Here is a 24,467-nt window from a genome sequence, read left to right as displayed (position 1 = left end):
CCAGGAGACAATATTGCAAGAATAATCCGTAAATCCTTTTAATGTGGTCCTTTGATAAAAGCAAATGCTTTCTGAAGAATCTGAGTATAGCAATATAAAAACAAAATTACCTATTTTACAATGACCCCTTGAAAACAAAACGAAAAAAAGATTACAGCTTCAGTATATCAGGCAAAAATGGTATAAATTTCTCCTTATATGTGCAACATTAAGGTGCTTAAGTGCAGCACCCTTTTACATAAGACTATAATCTGACCTTGCAATCTGATTTTTTTTCCTCACCTTTTTTTATTATTAGAATTTTCAGACAGATCCTTGATAAGAAAAGATAGGGTAACACTTTGCAACATATAGGTCTGATAATGAAAATGCTGACTGGTGTGGATTAAAATACAGCCTCTTATTTTAATATTACCCCTCAGTGAAACCAATTACAGAGATCTATACAACTTTTCTTTCCATTTGTCTGTTCCTCTGTGTTTGTTCTATGTCAAGGGGAGATAAACTTTGAGAAATAAAGAAGTGATAAGAGTTCATTTAAGTTTATGTTGTCATCAAATTTTATACTATCAGATTTAACTCTAAAGGAAATTAAAGCATGGACAAAATTTGCTTAAACTTCTCTGTATGCAACTTTGACTAAGGTGTCAGCTCCAAATCTCAAAGATTCAGAAATTACCCCAAAAATGGCCTCCCATGTAGTCTATAATGGAACAGATGAACGGATGCTTGTATCATAGGACTTAGGTGTCATCATTAGAAATTTTATCATGACAACAGACATTTTAATGTTTCAATAACATATACCTGGATCAATTGGAAGAATTTTGCTGTCAATTACAAGACTGATGCTTTGCTGTACTAGTACTATCTGTTCTAGATCACTGCTGTTTCATAATAGACCAATAAAGTGCTGCCAGGTCATAAATGCTACATTTTAATGATGGCTCCAAATCATGTTTTTGAAAATCCTGAGACACAAGAAATCAATATTCTAGCTGCTATCTATTAATCTGGAGATATGTTGAAGTCAGTTGACTGCCCTTGATCTCAAAGTGATATATAAACATTGTCACTTTAACAGCCATATCACTGCACAGCTTATATAAAATAAAATGACCTGTTTGATGATTCAGATTGTATTTTTATCGTTTAAAAAAGTCAGTTTTTGTGTGTTTGTTAGTCCACTCTTGCACAAATAAAACATAGGTAATCAGAGATTACAGAGCTTACCTCAACAAATGTTGCCTTTAAGTAAGGCAAAGTCACACAATTAACCAACAAAAAGTGTACTTTCAAAAATGCAAAATTTATGCAATTTTGATTTGATACTTTGGAATAGACCTATATAAAAACTTCAAACTAGTTTTTCATCATGAAAACGTAATTAAACTCCAGCATCTGAAGCAAGTTTGAGAATTTTCATTCCCTGATGCATCATTTGTTTAAGTTTGGTTTATAAAAGCCTTATAGTTTCTTGGTAATAGACTTGCACCCATAACTTTTACGAGGTCGATTATCTGGAAAATGTATGTCAAATTCAGCATCTGAAGCAAGTCCATTAGTGTGTATCATCCATGCAAGTTTGCTCAACATAGAGATCAAAGTTACTTGGAAATGAAACCTGCACAAAAAACTAACATTTTCACTCATCCAGAAAGTGTAGGTCAGATACAGCATCCGAAGCCAGCCTAGTAGAATGCACCCTTAGATGTACCATCTATGCAAATTTGGTCATTATAGGGCTCAAAGTTACTTGGAAATGAATCCTGCACAAAAAAACTTTACCTGTTCACTCATCCAGAAAATGTAGGTCAGATTCAGCATCCGAAGGAAGTCTGGTAGTATGCATCCTAAGATGTATCATCCATGCAAGTTTAGTCAACATAGGACGTATAGTTACTTGGAAATGAAACCTGCACCAAAAACTTTAACCTGTTCACTCAACTGGAAAATGTAGGTCAGATTCAGCATCTGAAGCAAGTCTGGTAGTATGCATCCTAATATGTACTATCCATGCAAGTTTAGTCATTATAGGGCTCATAGTATCTTTGAAATGACACCTGCACCAAAAACTTTAATTGTTCACTCATGTAGAAAATTTAGGTCAGATTCAGCATCTGAAGCAAGTCTGGTAGTATGCATCCTTAGATGTATCATCCATGCAAGTTTGGTCACTATACTGCTAATAGTACCTTGGAAATGAGACCTGCACTGAAAACATAAACCTGTTCACTCATGTAGAAAATGTAGGTCAGATTCAGCATCTGAAGCAAGTCTGGTAGTGTGCATCCTAAGATGTACCATCCATGCAAGTTTAGTCAACCTAGGGCTTATAGTTACTCAGAAATGAGACCTACACTAAAAACTGCACCAAAAATGTTAACCTGCTCAAAAAACATTAACCTGGTTATTCCTTTGCTGAAATTGCAGCATCTGAAACTTTGACTGGTACAATGAAACACACTAAAAACATCTTCCATGCATGTCTTATCAATATTGGACATAGAAGCACTTTAAAGAAAACTGCTCCAAAAAACTTAACCTTAACCCGGGATGCCGACGCCGAGGATATTACATATGCTCCCCCAACTTGATGTGAGCTAAAAAGGGGTATAATCTATAATATTTGTTTATTATAAAATGCTCATAATTTATAACTATTTCTGAATCAGATAAGAGTGCTATTTTTTCTTTGGAAATATCAATTAAATACAGGGAAATGAAAGATACATGTATATATGAATTAAATCTGCTTACATTGAGCATTTTCAATGAATTAATATATATTAGGGTATCAAACCCATATTAGGACATAATTTTTTAACCTTAAATATCCATCCTGTATTAAAAACTCTGAAACTAAATTCAAAGCAATTAAGATTACAAAAGGATTTACCAGGAGAAATTTTCTAAAATTTAATTACCTGAGCAGTAATTAATTCATTAAGAATGCATTGAGGTCTATGGGAAGAAGCCTACAAGGACAGGTCATGGTAAAAAATTACTAAACATTCCGCTCTTCTATATTGATACTAAAACATAATGATTATGTCTACATATACTGAGTATTCAACCAATATATATTTGTTATGCATTCAGATTCACTGAATCTGAAGCTATTATGGGTCGGATACCTTAAGTGCTGTGAAGTAACTGCCTGGTAAACAGGAACATAGAGAAGCTTTATTGTGACAAATAATGGTCTTTGAACTTTAGTGCAACTTTCTCCTGAAATTTAATTCAGAAGACAGAAATTCTCCAATTATCTTTTTTCCTATTTCTTGCAATGGTTTTCCCCTAACCCAATTTGCAGACACTGTAAAAAATGACTAAAACAGTTAACTTGCTTATTATGAATTAAAACTTGCATCAAAAGAATTTTAATCCCTGCAGATGTCCAAGTTGTATTAGCCACCTTAATATTTTTTTGCTTCATTTCCTTTTAAATCTTTACTATAATAAATTTTTCTCTTTCAATATTAACATATGACTGTTTAAATAAATCTGAGATTAACAGATATTTTTGGATTGGAAATAATCAAACCTTATATACCCCTTTAAGCTATGATTCATGAAACACCAAAAGCTGAATTGATATTATACAAAATATTGTACCACCCTAGGTCAATCTCTCTGCAGCATGGCATGCTGTTTTTGCCCATAAAGGGCCTAGCTGTAGTAACTATTCTCAGAGAGTTTTGACTTATTTGGACTCAGATAGCAGTATCAGAAACTTTTCTGCACTTATACAGAGGATGCACCAAGTGTCATATTTGATAAGCAGTGAATGAAATTTAAAGTTGAGTCATACTCACTTGATGTCAAAGCATAAATGTGAATTGTTAAGAAAAGTACAGTGTGTGGTTCTTTTTTTCTGCAAAATTAATTAAAGATTGTGATTTTTCTTCCAGAAATAGATAATAAAAAGATTTCTTTTTTTTTTTAGAAGAAGGGTGATTAAATAGAAATCGCACAAAAACAGATGTGACACATAATAATGAAGTTTTTGTGTATAAAAGGTTTTTATATCTGTTTCAATTAAGTCTTTGACAATTAAGGTTGGATTTTGCAACAAGAGGCCCAAGGGCCTTAACAGTCACCTGAGTACAACAATTTAGAGGATTTGAAGGATCCATAAACTGATAAATGAAACTCTGTGGCCCAAAAGAAGGAAATATATTATGATTGGGATCCATAAAATAAATGGTCTAGTATCTACATGTATCTGTTCCCCATTTATCACTCAATTATCATGAAAATATTGATTTATAGCTATCATTTAACCCCCTATTATTACCTCATAATCACACTGGCCCATAATCTTATCCTTTAAAGTCAAAGAACATTTAAAAAGATGTGTTATTTTTGTCTCATTTTTATTCATCAGTATTATTTATTAAATATTTACAAGTCTACATATCATTAAAACTATGAAAGTACCTCTTGTTTCATAAAATAAATGTTGTTGCATAATTCTCTTAGTCTATTAACCTTAGGAGCAGAGAAGAAGATTTTCAGGGAAATAATGCATTTTCACTATATATTCTATGTAGCCCCACCCTAGCACCAGAACCCCTGACCCTGGGGCTATGAAATTCACAATTTTGGTAGAGGACTCAACATTCATAACAACATTTGACTGCTTAATATGCATGAGTAAAGAATAAGATTTTTAGAGATTGCATTAATTTCAGTGGTTTTTGCCCTACCCCTCAGGCCCCAGGGGGGCAGGGACCATGAAATTTATGATTTTTGTTTCCCTTCTTTCATAGATCTATGCTCTACACCAAAATTGGTTGAAATTGGTTCACAGGTTGCAGAGAGGAAGCTGAAAATGTTCAATAACAATGCTCAACGCATGAGGATGGACATATAAGGATAGGAATAGGTCGCCTGAGTTTACTCAATTTTAAACAAGATGTGTTTGTGAAACACTATGCGCCCAGTGGCAACAAAATTCAAAAATATTTTTAACAGATAAGTCAAAGTCAAGGTCACAAGGTCATTAACCTTGGTGTCGTTTGAAAGAACTTCATTAGTGGAGAAGGCATACCAAATATGAAGTGACTCTGTCTCTCATGGTTCAAACGTTATGGCGAAAGTTTGAAAAAGCTATTTTTGTCACAAGTCATTGACTTTGGTGTCATTTGCAAGAGCTTCATTGGTGGAGTTTGCATACCAAATAAATTGAAGTCTCTATCTCTCATGGTTCAAAAGTTATGGCAAAAGTTCGAAAAATCTATTTTTAGCATATAGGTCACAGTCAAGGTCACAAGGTCATTGACCTTGGTGTCATTTGCAAGAGCTTTATTGGTGAAGTAAGCATATCAAATATGAAGTCTCTATCTCTCATGGTTCAAAAATTATGGCAAAGGTTAAAGTTGACAACAGACAGACAAACAGATGAACAGATAAACAGACAAACAGACAGGACAAAAACAATATACGTCTTGGATCTATCGATCCGGGTGCATAAAAAGATCTATTTTTATTCCGAGTCTTAAAATTTACTTACTCTCTATAAAATAATATCATAGTCCAAGAGCAAAAAAGTGAAAATTGTATTTAATGAAGTTAGAAATCACATTTACTTTCAAAATGAATATTAACAAGATGTGTTTGTGAAACACTATGCGCCCGGCGGCAACAAAGTTCGAAAACTATTTTTAGCATATAGATTACACTCAAGGTCACAAGGTCATTGACCTTGGTGTCATTTGAAAGCACCTAATTAGTGAAGTATGCATCTCTACCTCCAATGGTAGAAAAGTTATAGTGAAAGTTTGAAAAATCTATTTTTAGCATATAGGTCACAGTTAAGGTCACAAGGTCATTGTCCTTGGTGTCAGTTGAAAGTGTTTAATTAGTGGAGTATGCATTACAAATATGAAGTCTCTATCTCTCACGGTTCAAAAGTTATGGCGAAAGTTCGAAATAGCTATTTTTAGCATAAAGGTCACAGTCAAGGTCAAAAGGTCATTGACCTTGTTAGTATTTTAAAGAACTTAATTACTGGAGTATGCATACTAAATATGAAGTCTCTATCTCTCACGGTTCAAAAGTTATGGCGAAGGTTCAAGTTGACAACAGACAAACAGACAGACAGAACAAAAACAATATGCGCCCCAAAAAAATCGGCGCATAAAAAAATATTTACATCACTTTTCTCGTCCCTGTTTATCCCTACATGTAACTATAAAGTAAAACTGCTGGGAAAAACATGATGGTAATTAATAAAGTTTGCTTATTTTTCCAGCTTTTCATGCTTTTGACATATGATCATAGAACCAAATGTGCACATGTTGCATATTATGATTTAGATCCATGTGCTAGCTTTAAGTTTTTGCCATCTTGATAAGCTAGGGAAAGTCCTAGTCAATCAGAACTTATAAATAGCCAGAATTAATAGAGTATGAAATAGAACAGCTGAAGCAATTATATCATACTGATAATTTATAGGATACAAATTCCATTTATGGATATCCTTTTAGATAATTTAGAAAAAGGCATGGCCTATATTTTTGACCTTACATATATCTAATATAATCTTATTCCCTGGAAATATCATGCAAAAACATAATCTAAAATGATTTCTTAAAGTTTGAATTTTATCTTTAATGACCTTAAACTCTGAATTTAGCATGCATTGAAATTAAATCTGGTCACTGCTGCATAGGTATTGGCAAAGTCATCAATCCACATCAAGTACAAGCTTGGTTTGGATATCCCATAATATTAGAGGGGTCCAAAAGACCCCCCCCCCCCCTTAAATGCTGCTCTAGTAATTGTACGACCATGATGACTGGAGCTTTATATTAACATGCTGGTTTAGAAAATAAACAGAACTAAATCAAGGAGCAACCTGAACACTGACTTGATAATGCCATATCTGATCTACAGCCATAGAAATGGACTGCTGAATAAACAGACTTGCGGTGGTTTTCTGGTCATATATAATTACTCAAAACCCATCTCCAACCCTGGCCCCCTTACAATTTTGCTGCATTTGGGTATTACATGTATAAATTATAGGATAAAATCAGAAGAAAATGGAAATTGTAAATAATACAGCAAAACTTGTTTAGTATGAACACCGATATTGCGAATTCTATGGATAAACATACAATTATATGTCCATCTTAACATATTTTCTCCTTTACTTTTAATTTTAAATTGGAAGGGGAGGGGGGATTCTTTGGTCTACCTCATTTTCTTTCAAGTACAGTTGCACATTGTTCATGGCATAATGTATTGGGTTTTTTAAAATAACATCTTTACTCTCCATTATCTCTTGATTGATTAGAAGAATGGATTCTGCAGGTTTAAGGCCGTATCACCCAAATTTCTTTAAAAGCAGTCATTCAACACTTCCTGTTGTACTCATTAGACACCCTGATCAATAGACCTGATAGAGGGATTCTTTGTAGTGTCTCTCCCCAGTATTTGTACAGACTCCTTAAAATCCATCACTGCCTCAATTAACATTGCAAAGCACAAGGCTTATCCACAATCAAATGAGCTCCTAAAATGGATTGCAGACCACCATTTAAGCAGGCTTAAAAGATTTTTTTCCTTTTCCCATTCATTAGTGTTGGTGCATTGATATCCTTTATGGTTTTTTTGTTAATAACATACACATGATACAAGACATTTTTCAATGTAAATCTTTAAAGTTTTCTTTCTTTTTTTTTTTTTTTTAGTCTGAGTAACAACAGATTTTTAATCGACATCTCTTCTCCTAGCTGGATGGAAAACTTTAAGGTCCTAAAAAGCAATAAATGCTGGTACAAACTTCAATTTTTATTTATCAAATTATATTAAAATCCACAGAATATCTCCTCTCCTTTTCTTAAAGAAAACCTTTGCCATTTACTGTATAGACATATTTTTTTCCACAGGGTCATAATTCAGCGGAATTTCTTCTTCCCTTTAATCCGCGCGTAGAAATTTACATGGATTTCCTTAAGATTCTCACTATTTGCCATACATGTATCGTCATTGAGTACAATAGGGACAACTTTTCATGGAAAATTTGTGATCGTGTACAAAGCGTAAATAGATGAATTTCACATTCCTAAGAGTTATCTCCAATTGTCGGCGTAACACTCATTTTTCACACTTTGTCCTTTGTAAGTTACCTGTTAATATTTTTATTCTTCAAACGTCATCGGAAAATTTTGATCTGTACCTGTATTTACATGGATTTCCTTAAAGTTCATAACCTCATGAATCTTCAAAAATTAAATTCAATTCTTAAACCACTGACAACCAAAGAACATGCACTATTTAATGTTTAAACTAAACTTAACAGAGCTTAAAACAGATAATTTATAAGCACCCTGAAATTATATTATTATACCTCATTATAAATATTCTAAACAACGCATTATCTGATTGGTTCTCAGTTATCACGTGATCGGGCCGTAAACCTTCATATTTCCCGACCGTCGGCATGCTTTTCATCATATTCCACCTCTTCGGAACACCTAGTGTATTTTCCCGCAATATAGTTCTCGTTCGTTGAACGAAAACATCCGAGAGAAGTAGACGTCACAATAGCCTGGTTTATGTCACAAAACTGATGACAATGTGTTGAATGGTAACTTTACGTAAAAATTGAAAATGACTTTGAGAGCGGTGCCGAAAAAGTTTATGTTTATTTCAAAGGTTTTGCTTGTTTCGGTATAATAAACAATTCATTGCATGAATGTTCGGGAAACATTCAAGACTTATTCATCCAAGAAATATCATATTCCCCTCGGGCGAAGCCCTCGGGGAATATGATTTTTTTGGCTGAATAAGTCTTCATATTTCCCTCACTATCATGCAATAAATGTATAATATCCTGTTACTAAGTGGGCAGTGGTCAGAGTCAAAGATCTAATTAAATGTATTAAATGTATTTCCAGAGTATGGGGCAACGTGAAAAAAATAATGAACATATTCATACAGAATTTATTTCTAAGATACTGATCCCTAAACTTGGTAAGGTTAGAGAGGGAAAACAGTGCCTTACGCCAGTTGACCCCGGATTGACCCTACAAAGGGGAGTAACTTTTGTAAATTTGAAAGTCATCTATTAATACCACACAGAAAAAAGTATCAGTTCACGAACAACACTATAGACATATCACCTGTACAGATAAATCTTGATCACTGTGGCTGTTCCAGCAATGAAATATACTATTACATATCAATAATACAATTATATTAATTAATCTTTTTAATCCTGTTTTAAATAATTATTTATTATACAGATATAAATATAAACAATACAATGTCTTTCTTTGGTTGTTAGTACGGGAATAAACTTCCAAGCTATATTGCAAAAAAAATTCTGCAACAGCTGCGATGTTTATTTCCATATATTTACATTTCCAATAAATTTCCCCTAAGATTCTTTACAAAAAAATGCTGTTCATTTTCTCATGAACTACATTAGGCAAGTACCACGAATGAGCATGAATATCTCCATTGTTGCGTCATAATACCGCTCTTGTTGTCAAAAATATAGTGCACACTGTTTTGTTTTAAAAATGACAATTGAACGGCCTAAATTTATGGCAAGTCATCAGAAAAATAATGTATATATAAGAAATGTGCCGGCGTAAAGCATCGTAGTTCATAACCTCATGAATCTTCAAAAATTAAATTCATTTCTTAAACTACTGACAACCAAAGAAAATGCACTATTTAATGTTTAAACTAAACTTAACAGAGCTTAAAATGAAAACTACATTACATGATTTTTCTATATTTCATACAGACATAATAAATTTGTGGTCAAATATTATTTTTCAGATAATTTATAAGCACCCTGAAATTATAACATCCCGTTACTAAGTGGGCAGTGGTCAGAGTCAAAGATCTAATTAAATGTTAATCTAACCAGTCTTAATTCCCCTACTGAACTTGAGGCTACCCTCTCTTAATGTATATTTATAAAGAGAGAAATAATTCCACTATTAAGTGTAATCAATCATTCAAAACAATTATTATTTCCATAAATATCACATTATTTACAGATCAACATAAAATCTGAACTCAAAATCACCTATATCAGATGGTCTTGAAAAAAGGTCCAAATGATTGTATTATTATAATAGATACACATCTGCCACGATAAAAAATTGGTTAATGATAATTCCATAAAAAAAAAATTCCAGTAGTACTGAAATATTCCCTTAATATATTTTCAATGCATCATGATATTTTATCACTAAGAGTTCAATGACACCATATCTTTATAAGTGCAGACCATAAATTTTGTTATTTATAACCAAGCTAGCTAGCAGTCAGAGAAATATTTGGAAACTGATTTACAACCATAGTTAAATGAAAATAATATGATAAATTGAAAGTTTTCCCAAATAAAGGGTAAAGTTATTAGATCATATACCCCCCCCCCCCACCCCTTTTCCCTTGTCTATATTGTTTTGTTTTGATTTTGAAGTTTTTACAGTTTTTAAGGTTAGTTCCCTTTTTTTCAAAAAATGTACCAAAAGCTTATTGAAACTTGCTCTGCAGCTTATAGAAAAAGATAAAAAGTAAATTTCTCTACACAATCCTCAGTTAAATAATGACAAACATCCACTATAACATAATACATGACAGATAAAAAAAAAAACGCAAGGTCATTCGTACAATAATCCAAATTGTGATAAAAATATTAAAGAACCTTCAGCCCTTTCGATTAAGACAGTCAGTTTGTTTTTTTTTTTTACATGTACATGTACTGTAGAATCCTAAATATACTGTAAACAATGTAAAAGCAGAAAATTCCATTGCGAATTAAATTTTGTTTATTTCATGGTTTACAATTATCAACGAAATTAAATCCCACATGAAATTTTCATATGACTATATATATTGAATGGTGTTTAACTTTTCAAACAACGAAATTTAATGCCCACAAAACTGTTTTTGATTATGAACAAATTATTAACGAAATTTGATCCTCACAAATTTTATGTTTTAATTCCCACAAAACTGTCTTCGATTATGAACATATTAACGAAATTTGATACACACAAAATTTGTGTTTCTACAGTATGTGAGGAATTAATTATGGTGTAATTTTGCAAGAAGCATTATATATTTAGTAGGGATGTCAACGAGTACCCGGTTAACCGGGTACTCGATCGAACGTCCGAGTATCGAATACTAAAATCGGTACTCGGTTACTCTGATGTATATTTTTAAATATTTCTATGCTTATTTATTAATGCATTAAAATATCGGTTTTAAAAATAAAATGTTCATTGCACTTTTACATACAGTAATTAGGGTTTTCTGAGCCTCTAAATGACCGTTATCGCCTGTGGCAGTGTTTATACAGTAATTACCATGACCAAACACCTGCTACCTACCTGGCTTTTCTCACCTTCTGCTGTCTTCTACCCTTATGTTTAGTTTGCTCTAATTATTTGTTTTCATTGAACATCATTTAAGGTCTAATATATATGTTTAAATAAATTAGATAATTTTGTCAATTCTCCAGAAGCCTTAGATTCTCGGGGAAAGAGACAGACGATATTGCACAAGCGATTGTTGATATGGATGTGTTTGATTACGTGTCAATTAATGCAAATGGTTGAATGCAAAGGTTTTAAAAATCTTATGTCCATTGTTGCACCAAACTACAACATATATACCGTCTCGTAATTTTAATGAAATCAATGATCGAAAAGTGTACGAAGATCGTAAATCCGCGCTGTTAGAACTTGATCAATTTAATACTGTACATGTAGCTCTGACGACTTATCACTTGGATGTCAAACGCATTGATAGAGTTACATTACAATTAGGGAACAGATTAATTTACAGGTAAACCTCCCATCAGACCATGTGGTTTTATTTCAATGTTTTACAGTTATCAATTAACTTGTTCATATTTATTTAGACTTTTACCGAGTACCCGGGTACTCGATCGGAAAAACGTCCAGTAACCGAGTATCAAAAATTGACTGATTTGACATCCCTAATATTTAGTGGCAGAATAAAATTGCTTGCTTTTATTTTGTTGTAACGATATTACAGTTCTAAAATCTATGTAAAATCTCTAGATCAACCATACACCGGCAAATTATTCAGTATTTCTAGCTAAATTCATTGTCTTAAGGGCCATTTCATGATAGGCAATACTCTTGTTAAATAAAGTCTACTGTAGTTTAATTACAGTATTAAAATGTAAAAAAAATCTCCTAGCTGATTTTAAAAAAACTTATTGTTTAGCATTAATTATTTTTACGTACAGTCATATGGAGGTTTCCACTTGAAGTTGGCGACCATCAGGTTTCCGTTTTCCTGGCGGTCCACAGACACCCTCATGTCCCGAGCTGCCCCTGGCCATTTTCGTTCATCCTTCCCTATAAACAAAAGTCCAAATATGTAAACATGACAACATTTTGACATTGATTTTATTATTAATTTGATTGAAAGAACCATTTAAATAATTGTACAATATTAAATCAGATTTTTTTGCTTCTACATGTTCTATAAATAACTCAAAGGAAGCTAGAGCAATTTTAAGATGACCGTAATATAATGTGATATTATTTTGATATCTTGGGGGGAAAAATCATGATATATTTTGTGATAAGAAATTTTTGGCAATACCCATCCCTATATTTTACTGCAACAATATTTTTTTTCTGCTATGCGCTAGCTGATCAAACTTATACCTTTTTTAAATTGCAGAGACTATGGAAAACATGTATCTTATAAACATGATGAAATTGAAAGACGATTAAGTAATATATTTACACTTCAGAAGCGAAAAAAAAATGTATTAACTTGTCAGAACTTATTGTTACGTAAATGCTATATCTTTTATTAGAACTTTAAGCCGCAATAGTGTACATCTACGAGTACAGTATATAGTATCAGTATAAAGAACTACGAACATTAACTCTTGATTCCCGCCTACATTTTGCACCCATTAAATTCAATATTAATGGCAGTTTGGCCATGAAATCTTTGTTTAATACAAAGAACAGTTCTATGGTAATTGATTAATCATTTTAATTCCAGCGCTAGACAGTAAATTATCATCAATTCCAGCTCTTGAAAAAAGGGGGGTAGACGATATTTTCTAGTGAAATCGAACTTTCAATAATCACCATCTTTTGAAATGGTCTTAAATATGATAAAATGTTTTTCATATCTTTTCTTATGTTTTACGCAAATAAATAAAACATATATAAATTAATAAAATACAATTATTTAGTTGTAAATAGCTTTAAATTGGTGAAAAATCAGCATTTTTGTCGTTTTTTGTCTATAACCATATGTTCCCCTCCATGAAACATGTTTTAAAAATATTTTCCATTTTCCGTTATTTCTATAGTGAAAAACACAAGTTTAACCAAAATTATAGTTATCTCTCTTTGGTATCCCAAATAAGTAACGTTTTATGAAAATTCATATACTGAATATCTATAAAAATTTTGAAAATCATTCCCATATGTTAACTTTTGAGAAATGACTTAGAGGTAGGCGGGAGAACAATACTATCATTCGTACTTCTTACAAATAAGAAAAATAATAGTTCAGAATGGGAAATATTATTCCTTTCACTTGCTACTTCTAAGTTAGTTTCCCGATCCTTAAGTATGGTCAATAAAACTCAAGACTGCATGAGAACGGGAATGAAATTACAGTAATTAGATCTGAAGCATTGAATGATGTCCAGTTGACAATTATGTGAAAAACAGATCAATTTTCCGATGAAATGAGATGCAATTCTTCAAGTTCATCTAATGATCTTTACCCTACAAGATGTCACCAAACTCCTTAAAGTCAAGGTACTCACTCCGAGAGTGACTCAATTACTTTTTTATGAGAAAAAAAACCTCAACACTTGTCTCTGTTGAGACTGTAGCTCTATTGGCTATACTAACAATTAAATTACAATAATTAAAAGAAAAGAAAGGTAGTACCTAGACTTGAAACATTTTTTTTATATTTCACTTTAATAAACATGTATATTGATGGGATTATAATGGCAAAATTTTGATGGAATCCAGTCATACTTATTGAACTCAGATAAAACATATAGAAGCTAGGGAAAACATTCTGAAAATTTGCATATATATCTGAATTAATGTATTGGAGTCCTGATGAAAGTGATCGAAACAGCGCATTTTAGGTACAATATGCTACGCAAAGCACAAAGTGACAACCCACTAGCAACAATGACTATTGACTAGTGCATTGATTCTAATGCATTAATTGTTGCACATATGCAAGTACATGACAATGAGAATTTCATTCAAGGCTCCACTTCTGAATATGTATCAATCTAGTATGTGATTTTTTTTTAGCAAATTCAAGCCTCAAAAAGTAAAGGTGCTCAATTTATTGTATGCAAAGAATGATAAATTTAATTTAGTATATAGTGAAATTTTGAAAGAGCACCTTTAAAAAAATTGACATTGAACTTGACATGAATGGCCTCAAAATCTTAAGGCATCCCAGATGTTCCTTTTATCAATGTTCACTCTAATGGATGTTGGGCACTTATAACTGCTATAATTTCTGTTGTTGATAGAAATAAAAGAATTTCTTTAGAGAAGACTTACAAAACAAAGAATTATGTGGGTAGACATTTACAATGCATGCATGGTTCTGACATTAGCCAATCATAACACAAGTACATAATATTCAAAAGTGTTCACTGCAGCTCAATCATCTCTCTCTAACTGTATCTAAATGCAGAAACATCAGTATCATTCTCATGATTAGATTGTCACCACAAAAAATTCCAATTTCAAACCTATAAGCCCGGCCTTGCATGCTGAGATAAGCCCTGAAATTAACCAGTGAGAAATGTTAATACTTACAGATATCTCTGTCGTATCCAGGGAAACAGGTCGGTGGCATCTGCTGTATGTGACACATGACATCCTTCTGCAAAGAAATGATGAATTCGTGATAAAAGACTAAAAAGATAATCCCCCTTCTGCACAAAAATGAGTTTAAAATAAAATCATTCAAAGACTCCCCCTTCTGCTAAGAAACCATAAGTTTTTTAATAAAATCATTCAAGGGGAGATTAATTCCCTTAAATTTATATAAACATGATAAAGGGAAAAAACAGTTTTTTAAGAAACTCGATCCTTTAATAATTTTAGTAACAGGAAGAAAACAGCAAGTTTATATAAAATAAAAATCTGATTCAAAGACTTACATACAGTACAATTAAAAATATGCTTTTAAAATACAGTAAAACATGGTTAAAATGAAGTGTCAGGGAAGGAGATTTTGCTTTGTTATAAGCATATTTCATTATATATCCATAAGGGAGAGGGCTAAAATAGGCTTTGCCTGCTGCCCAATCCCATTCACTTATGTGAATAAAATTTGTATAAATAAATAAAATAATTTCCATCACTGGTTTAGAATATTTAATAAAGTCATGAGGAATGAAAATCACATTGCTGTATAAGCATCAATTCATCATAAGCATCAGTTTACTGTATAGTAATGTGCAGAGAAGAAAGAATTTTTCTTCATTATACACATAAAATTATGTCTGTGAATATTGCTACATTAAAACAAGATGTGTTTGTGAACATTAATTTTTCTTTTTTATGGCTCCTTGCCACTGGACACATAAGGGTTACAAAGGGGACTTTGCGCCCGGCGGCAACAAAGTTTAAAGAAATATTTTTAGCATATAGATTATAGTCAAGGTCAGAAGGTCATTGATCTTTGCGTCATTTGAAAGAACTTGATTAGTGAAGTATGCATACCAAATATGAAGTCTCTTATAATCTCTTATGGTTCAAAAGTTATGGTGAAGGTTCAAAAAAGCTATTCTTAGCATACAGGACACAGTCAAGGTCACCAGGTCACTGACCTTGGTGTCATGTGAAAGGACTTAACTAGTGGAGTGTGCATGCCAAATATTAAGTCTCTATCCTTCTTCGTTCAAAAACTAAGGCAAAGATTAAACTTTGCAGACAAAAAAGTTATATTTAGCGTATATAGGTCACAATAAAGGTCACAAGGTCATTGATCATGGTGTCATTTAAATGACCTTAATCAGTGGTGTATGCATACCAAATATGAAGTCTCCCCAGGTCTATCTTCTATGCTTCAAAACTTATGGCGAAGGTTAAAGTTTGCAGAAAAAAACTATTTTTAGCATAAAGGTCACAGTCAAGGTCATAAGGTCATTGACCTTGATGTCATTTGAAAGAGCTTAATTAGTGGAGTATGCATACCAAATACGAAGTCTCAACCATTCATGGTTCAAAAGTTATGGCGAAGGTTAAAGTCTGCAAACAGACAAACAGACAGACAGGACAAAAACGGTATACGCCTCAGATCTTCGATCAGGGCGCATAAATATAATATTTAAGTTACAGGTAATGCAAATCACACTGCTGTAAGCATGCATGGTTCTGTCATCATGGTTTTGACAAGAAATAAGTGAAATAGGAAAGGCCTAACTTTACCCATTCAATTTGGTTAATGTTTGGTAAAATTTTGCAAAAGAAAGTCAAACTCCAAGGTCAAGAGGTCAAATAAATTGATATGCAAAGAATTAGGTCTTTTTACAAGAAATATAGTCAGTCACATGAAAAATAAAAGTCCAGTAGCACTACATTACAACCTTTCAGAAGTAATATGGTCAAGGTGAAAGTTTTTGTAGAGAAATACAGACAGATGGACAACTTTAACCTAATAGGCTATATGCCTTATAATCTTGATTACAAATGCACAAAACTATTACTGTATACAGGGTTATTTTCGCCCCATGTTATTTACGCCCTTTTGCACTTGCGAACAATTTAGCCCCGTTTTAAATTCGTCCAGTCATAGATTTGATTAAGAAATTATGCTGTGTAATTTGTATTCGCACCATTTTAAATTCGCCCAATCAGGAAGAGGGCGAAAGGGGCGAAAATAAAACGGGGGCGAAAATTTTCCTGTATACAGTATCACCTCATGCCCTTTTCAAGGCAAATTAGACCAACATTTTCCTTTCCTGCAATTTTTCCTTTTTAATTCCAGAGAGAAGCATTTTTTAGGTTTGATCATTTAATACCCAATTTCGCCCAGTCATAGATTTGATTAAGAAATTATGCTGTGTAATTTGTATTCGCACCGTTTTAAATTCGCCCAATCAGGAAGAGGGCGAAAGGGGCGAAAATAAAACGTGGGCAAAAATTTTCCTGTATACAGTATCACCTCATGCCCTTTTCAAGGCAAATATAGACCAACATTTTCCTTTCATGCAATATTTTTCCTTTTTAATTCCAGAGGGAAGCATTTTTTAGGTTTGATCATTTAATACCCAATTTCAATCTCAGGAAAAAAGACAATGAAACAATGAAGGGACCTATTTTAATTTGCCCTTTTAAATGCCCTATTTTAATTTGACTTCTCTATAAGTGGATTCTTTTATCAGTTGAATTCAAATACCACAGAGGTTTTCTGCTCAATGAGATAGCTTATTCAGTTTGCCTGAATTAACCAGCCATGCAGTGTCAATGCTGCAGAGGCATTACATGCATTCCCTTTAATCTTTCTTCATTAGGTGCAGTAATTGATCAGAAGCATAATTTTTAAATCATTGTACACGTATCTTAATTGACACATATGTCACAAACATCGATCCTTTTATGAGTGTCAAATGAAAGAAAGCATACAAGTTTCAAAATCTGATACTTTAATGAAACCTGCCTTTCTATCACAAAACTGTCTGCAAAGATGAATATTTTGAAAGTATATATGAATGCTTGCATAAAACATGCCGTTATATGACCCGACTTGCCTTGTTTCATTCTTGAGAAAGAAAATATTGCAAATGGACAGTGAGGTCCTTTATGACCCTTTCCCTCACCCCCTACTCTTTCTCCCAATCTGCCCTTTCCTCTCTCTCCCTCCCCCCCCCTTTTCTGTGTCTCCCCTACTCTGCTCAACCTTCAGTCTCCTCTGTAATTAATTTTTTTTTTTGCAAAAGGACTGCTGCTAAGTACAGAAGCCATCTATGCTAGGCAGGTAGATCATCTTTCAGGAGACCTTTGGCAAAAATCAATAGTTTTCTTTAGAAGGAGCCTAAACTCTTCTGCAGCACTTGCTAAATTATCTCAGATCTCTACAATGTATGTCTGGCAAAAAAAAAACAGTTCCAATTTATTTTTCATAGGAACTCATGCATCGTTAATGCTTGGACAGCTAGGGCAGTGATCCTAAACTGTCATGTACTATACATGTACATATAAATTATCCGAAAAATGAAAGAATTGTGTCATCATAGTGTCTTGAGTCATCAATATGAAAATATTCAGTACAAGAGGCACATGGGCCACATTGCTCACCTGAGTAAATTTGGCCATGCTATTCTCTACCAGGTCCCCCCCCTTATAATACCTGTTGTAATCCCACCCTACACCAAAGGGTCTTGATTTGGACAATTTGGAATCTAAACTACCCCAGGATGATTCCACATTGAATTTTAAGTTTTTCTGGCCTAGTGGTTCTTGAAAAGAAGATATTTCAATGTAAAACTTGGATTCCATACTGCGGCCCACCCTACCCCGGGGGTAATGGTTTGAACAATTTAGAATTTACACTACCCCAGGATGCTTCCACATAAGTTTCAGCCCAGTTGTTCTTGAGAAGAAGATTTTTTTTATGACCCCATCCTTTTTTTGTTTTTTCTTGATTATCTCCCCTTGTGAGAAAACTTGGCCTTTCCCTTTAACAATTTAACTCCCCTTCATCCAGTAATTCTTTGTACCAAGTTTGGTTAAAACTGGCTTACTGGTTCTTGAAAAGAAGTCAAAAATTTGAAAAGTTTACAGACAGATGGACAGCTAGACGGACGAATTGAGGGACAAAATGTGATCAGAAAAGCTCACTTGAGCCTTCAGCTCAGGCGAGCTAGAAAAGGCAACAACTTCTTGATATTTTTCATTACATAATTATGATATGCAAGTATATTTTTCAGGCACAACTTTAACTATGATTAAAATTTTGTCACTAGATGCTCATGCCATACATGAGAACAATTATTATGCATACAAAATATTGTTTTATAATCCCCAAGGAATGCAATTTTAAATTAATGCACTTTGTCCCATGATCAAATCATATATGTACACAACTTGATGCAGTTCAAATTATACTAAGATTTTTTAAGTAACATGGATGTATATCAACCTATTTATTACATTTTTATACAGCTTGTTTCACATTTCTACTTTATATTCTGGTGGGTGTCTATATTTTAGATTTCTGCATCAGCCCTCGAAATCAGAAAAAAAAAATTTTGTTAAAATATCAACATGATCAATAGTAAAAAGATTATGAAGTCCTTTTATTATCTCTGCATGACACTTGCCATACATGCATATCACATTTTATTTCAAATCTGAATGTCTTTATTTACTTGAATATGCATGCATTTAAGTTTCAAGTTTAATTTAACTTTTAAAAGCTAATTAATAATTGGACAGATCGACATATGACAGGGGCTAGTTTAATTTACAAAAGGACTTAAGACCATGACCAAAAACTTAAGTTAAAACTTTGCAAAATGAATATTATAATTAATGATTCTGTTTAAAATTCTAGCGCAAACATATCTTACAACATTCCTTTTAAAAAATGAAAACCATTTTCAATTTAATTTTAATTAGAAAAATTATATGCAGAATATTAAAGTTTGGTCTTGGTCTTTTAGAGTTCTTTGTAAAAGAAGGCCCCAGAACTACTAAATATTCAGGAACATTCATCCTCTCCAATAGTCCAAACAATCTTTTCAGGGGGTGTCCTTCAGAGTAAAACAACCCCCCACTTAAACTCGTAATGACCGGCTGTGAATGGAACAACCTTCCACAAAGAGCATTCATCCCAATTTCATCTAAAATTTCTACTTGACGGGCAAACTAATTTTGTTCCCTGATGAAAAAAAATGCCAAAACAAGTAACCAGACCTAATAAAACAATCTGACAAAACAGTTTTTTAGTCACTTGTAAACATATGAATTACTTCAAATTGAATATCTTGAATGGCTTTGCCAAAAATCAAGGTGAAGCCAACTTAAACTGTAACATATTGTTATGGAAATATATGTAGCCCATATCCCTATCATATTTCAAAATTTGTTAATGTGTAACAATGAAAAAAAATTGCTCCGTTGATTTTAATTTGTTGAAGAAAGAAAAGATCATACAGTGTGAAAAACTTTGTACATGTACATATCAATCAGTATAACAACATTTTTCTTAGGACTATCATACATAATGTACCATGATATACACCCTTACCAAAAATATTACCTTCCTGCAAATATTTGCTGCAAGTCTGCAGCAAACATTTTGCTGCAAGTCTGCAGCAAACATTGTTGCAAACTTGCAGCAGCTGCTGCAAGCTTGAGGCAATGTAGCTAAAGAAAGCATGACAGTCTATACAAAGCCTTGTTGTTTGCTGCAAGTATGCAGCAAGCTTGCAGCAAACATTTTACCATGCAAATGAGTTTTGCTGCAAGTCTGCACAATGGATTTTCCATATATGAAACCTTGCTGCATTAGCTAATGCGGCAAACATTGCTGTTAACTTGCAGCAAAAAATTTCCTTATGGTTTTTCACAGGCTACAAGCAGCATTTTTGTTCACAGAAAGCTTTTGTCCTGACCTTAATATGTTAAATTTAGAGAAAATCTGCCACGTCTGAAATTATGCAAGTTTATTTAGTGTTGATAGACTCTCTTTATGTTCACAGACAATGTTTCCATACTTTTCTTAATTAAAGTGCATTATAGCTTTTTTACTTATATGTACAGAAAATTAAGAACTTTATACACATAAGTTCATAATTAAATATTACAGTTACTAATTTATTTGAAAACTTGTGAAAATAATTATGATAATTGATGTGGGACATTCTGCAATGTTTGCCGCAAGATCGCAGCTAGTGGCAATCATGTGCCAACAGGAAAATTTTCTTCCTGCAAACAATTTTGTTTGCTGCAAGCTGCAGCAGACTTTCTGCAGGCCTGCAACAAACATATCAGTTTGGTAAGGGTGCAGATGATTTACATTAATGCACCTTAAAGTAAAAGGCCAAATGACCACGTGTGTGTTTATTTGTCTCTTGTAGAGAAAAAAGTCAATAATTTAATTATCAGGTTGGCAACAAAATATGACCATGATGATACGTCACTGATGTAGGTGTTTTTGTTTCATTACTGAGCCTAATTAATGGATCCTCTTAGCGAATTATTCATGTTGGACACCACCACCACCATTTGTGGCAGCCTAGTGGAATGATGCTCATTTGATGATCAGGATGCATTAGATTTAATTCTATGTCACTACATGTTCTAAAACTACATCAAACCTAAGACAATTCTGTTAAAGCCATGGGGCCATAATCCTGAGTGTGCTTCTATATGAATACATGTATTACATTTGTGTTCCTGAGATGTGGATTTAAAAAAAAAATTCCCTAGTAAATATTTATTCCTAATTTCCTTCAACAACCCCCCTCCCCTCAAATTATTGTCCCATCCTGAGTGGAAGGGGGCTATGATTTAAACAAATTTGAACTTAATACATATGATGTACTACCTAAGGATGCTTCCATATCAACAATGATCAATATCACTAATAGTCTAGGCTTTGTTATTCGTTATAGGAAAGGCTATTAAAACAAAATTTTGCCATAACTTTCTATGTAGAACTTTGATCCCCTCAGTTTTTCTATCAGCCCCGTACTATCCCTAGGGGACATGATTTGAACAAACTTGAATCTACTCTTTGTAATTAACATAACCATTTCATATTTATATATTTCATCTATTCTGACCAAATGGTTCTTGAGAAGAAAGTTTCCTACAGGTGACTTGAAACAAATTTTTACCAATTTCTTCTTATTTTCTCTGCCTTTAAGAGAATGTGACCCCTCATTTCAGTAAACTTGAATTCCCTTCACCCAAAGATGCCTTGTGGCAAATTTGGACAAAATTGGTCAAGTGGTTCTTCAGATGGAGTAGAAGTAAAAAAAAAATATGGGATTTAGTTTACAGAGGAACAAACAGACAGACATGGATGCAGCTGCAGGACATTGATGGGTGATCAGAAAAGCTAACTTGAGCTTTCATTTCAGCTCAGGTGAGCTAAAAAGTTGAAATTTCATACCCAAGCAACATTATTGCATAGGCAAATGAACTTTAATAGAAAAAAAAAAACCAGATGTTTAATATTTTTTTTTAAATGGTTTACGTGGTGATGATGGGTTGGTTAATGCCTATATTAACACTTCTGTCTAAATATTAATCAAATGTGCCTGAAGAAACCTGAAAAATATATCATTCCTCTTCTAACATGAACAGTTTTCTTGCCATTTACAAGAAAAATCAATAGGAAATAACACTGTTGTCAAATGTCTCCCTTTCCCCTGGTCAAATTATATAAGCTCAGTTTAATTTTTCCTATCTTATATAAGTGAATTGACATATAATTGAGGGGGAAAAAAATCCTCAAATTACATATTTAGGGTAAATGGAAAAGAATTTATAAAATGACTAAGGTTTTTTATTTGTGTTGCAAAATTTATAAGGTAAAGATTTTGTTATTGATCTTAGATTCTGACTGCTTTATGTTGAGATCTGCTGTGATGTTATGAAATCTTTTCGTTCATTTAATATGACATTATGAAATAATCTGTGTTATATATTGCAAAAACAACTTATGGAATTTTCATATGGAAAATTGCATTTTAAAAAATTAACATGCATGAATACATGTACCTACATTTATTTCTGTTTTTGTTCATATGCATATATTTTTTTTTTTTTTTTTTTTTTGAGATTTGCAAAATTTATTATGAAAAACGCTCATTTCATCTATTCTTAAAAATCATGAAAAAAATGTAGAGACATAATTTTTGAGTCAGGTCATTGATGTACATGTATTTATATTATATCCAAATTCCAGTCAACTGTAATTTTTTGTTATAAATCTATAGATTGTATTAATTATCTGCTCAATATATTTTAACTTTTGTAATTAACATTTGTTTTTCTTCAATACATTGGGCACCTTTTTAGGTTTCTCTTAATAAATGAATATGCAATAAAAAATTACAATCAGTCTGTAGATTAATTACTACCTGCATGCAATGCTAGATATTTTTCTGAAGATCTCTCTCTCTCTCTCTCTCTCTCTCTCTCTCTCTCTCTCTCTCTCTCTCTCTCTCTCTCCATAACTATCAAGAGACTCTGGAGAAATAACAAGACATTTTCAAAAAATAATACTTTTAAAATATTTTTTTTTCTAACATTTATAAATCATATGATTATAAATTGTTCCAATGAAATCAAGATACACATCAAATCCCCAAAAATAAGAAAACCAACTATTTTACTTAGTACTATAAAATTAATGGGAAGGAAATTTAAAATTAAATATCTTTAATTTTGACAGAGACACCCCCCCTTTTTTTTTTAGGAATTTTATGCCAGTATCCCACTCTACCTTTTCCATCAAAAAAAATGTAGGGGTCCCTTGTACAGGGTGTACAGACATCATTGATTTAATTTTAATAAACGGTAAACAAATTTATTATCCAACAGAAATTAAACAAATAAATTAATGAATGAAGAGCACACGTGTCAAATCACTGCCCTGTTTACATTAGTGTTTATCTATGGTTGACAATGAACTGATCCCTTACCCTCGTTGTGCAGTTCCGACATCGCTCGAAGTTATATCTGTAACAAGCACATGCCTGTAAATCCCAAAGAATTAAGCATAACTTCAGAAGAATGCTGACAAGCCAAAGATGCTTCATCTTAGCTTCGGCAACAGCATCATGGCGATCGCGAAGCTAAAGCTGGAACTGTGTCACAATAGATTATATATAGGACACATACACCTGACGCACGATTGATCACTTCGGAACTGATCGGCGCTTAACTGTCGAAGAGTCGCTATCTAATGTTGCATTGTTGATTATATTAAACTGAGGTTTGTCAAATATTTGTTTCCTGTATTTTCCCTTTGAATAAGATAATGCCATTTACATACAGATATTTTACCTTTAACCACTGAAATAAAGTGTCAAGTGACTTCACTTATCTTTTCGGGTATTGAGTTTAAATGCCTTAAAATATTTCAGAGTACCGCGTCCCATAAAGTCACCCTGGGCCAGACTTTAACACGTACACAGGTACACCGTCACGCCCCCATCTAAAGACTAAAGCAGTAAATAAATACATGTACCTTTGAATGAATGTATATGTACCCTGCACTCAGAGACATTAAGGTGTCACTGCTAAAAAATAAATTAGGTTGATTCCGTATAATTAATTTGATGCACGTTACATTTTTAAAATACTATTTTCAATTGGTATTTTTATTCATTTTGTTTCATTTATCATATGTTTATGTGTATTTTTAAAATTATTAAATTGTTTCCGCATCTCTGAAACTAAACATGCTTA

The 24,467-nt window shown here is 32.8% G+C and overlaps 1 protein-coding gene across 1 annotated transcript in view; it reads right to left on the bottom strand.

Moving 5' to 3' along the window:
* Positions 1-23,891, bottom strand: part of LOC134236140 (uncharacterized) — a gene marked incomplete at its 3' end in the record, with an annotated part of 31,225 nt that extends 7,334 nt beyond the window's left edge. The window contains exons 1-3 of the mRNA XM_062718312.1: positions 23,699-23,891; positions 14,847-14,913; positions 12,258-12,371 (exon numbers count right to left, since the gene is read on the bottom strand). Coding sequence (XP_062574296.1) covers positions 12,258-12,371; positions 14,847-14,913; positions 23,699-23,815 — 298 coding nt within the window. The remainder of the gene's footprint in view (positions 1-12,257; positions 12,372-14,846; positions 14,914-23,698) is intronic.
* Between the last annotated feature and the right edge of the window lie 576 nt (positions 23,892-24,467).

Source organism: Saccostrea cucullata, unplaced genomic scaffold (genome assembly GCF_032062105.1).
Source record: "Saccostrea cucullata isolate Sc308-1 unplaced genomic scaffold, CSIRO_AGI_Scuc_v1 ctg765, whole genome shotgun sequence".
Classification (NCBI taxonomy): Eukaryota; Metazoa; Mollusca; class Bivalvia; order Ostreida; family Ostreidae; genus Saccostrea; species Saccostrea cuccullata.
Note: the sequence above shows the minus strand (reverse complement) of the source record. Positions and strands in the feature narration are given on the sequence as shown.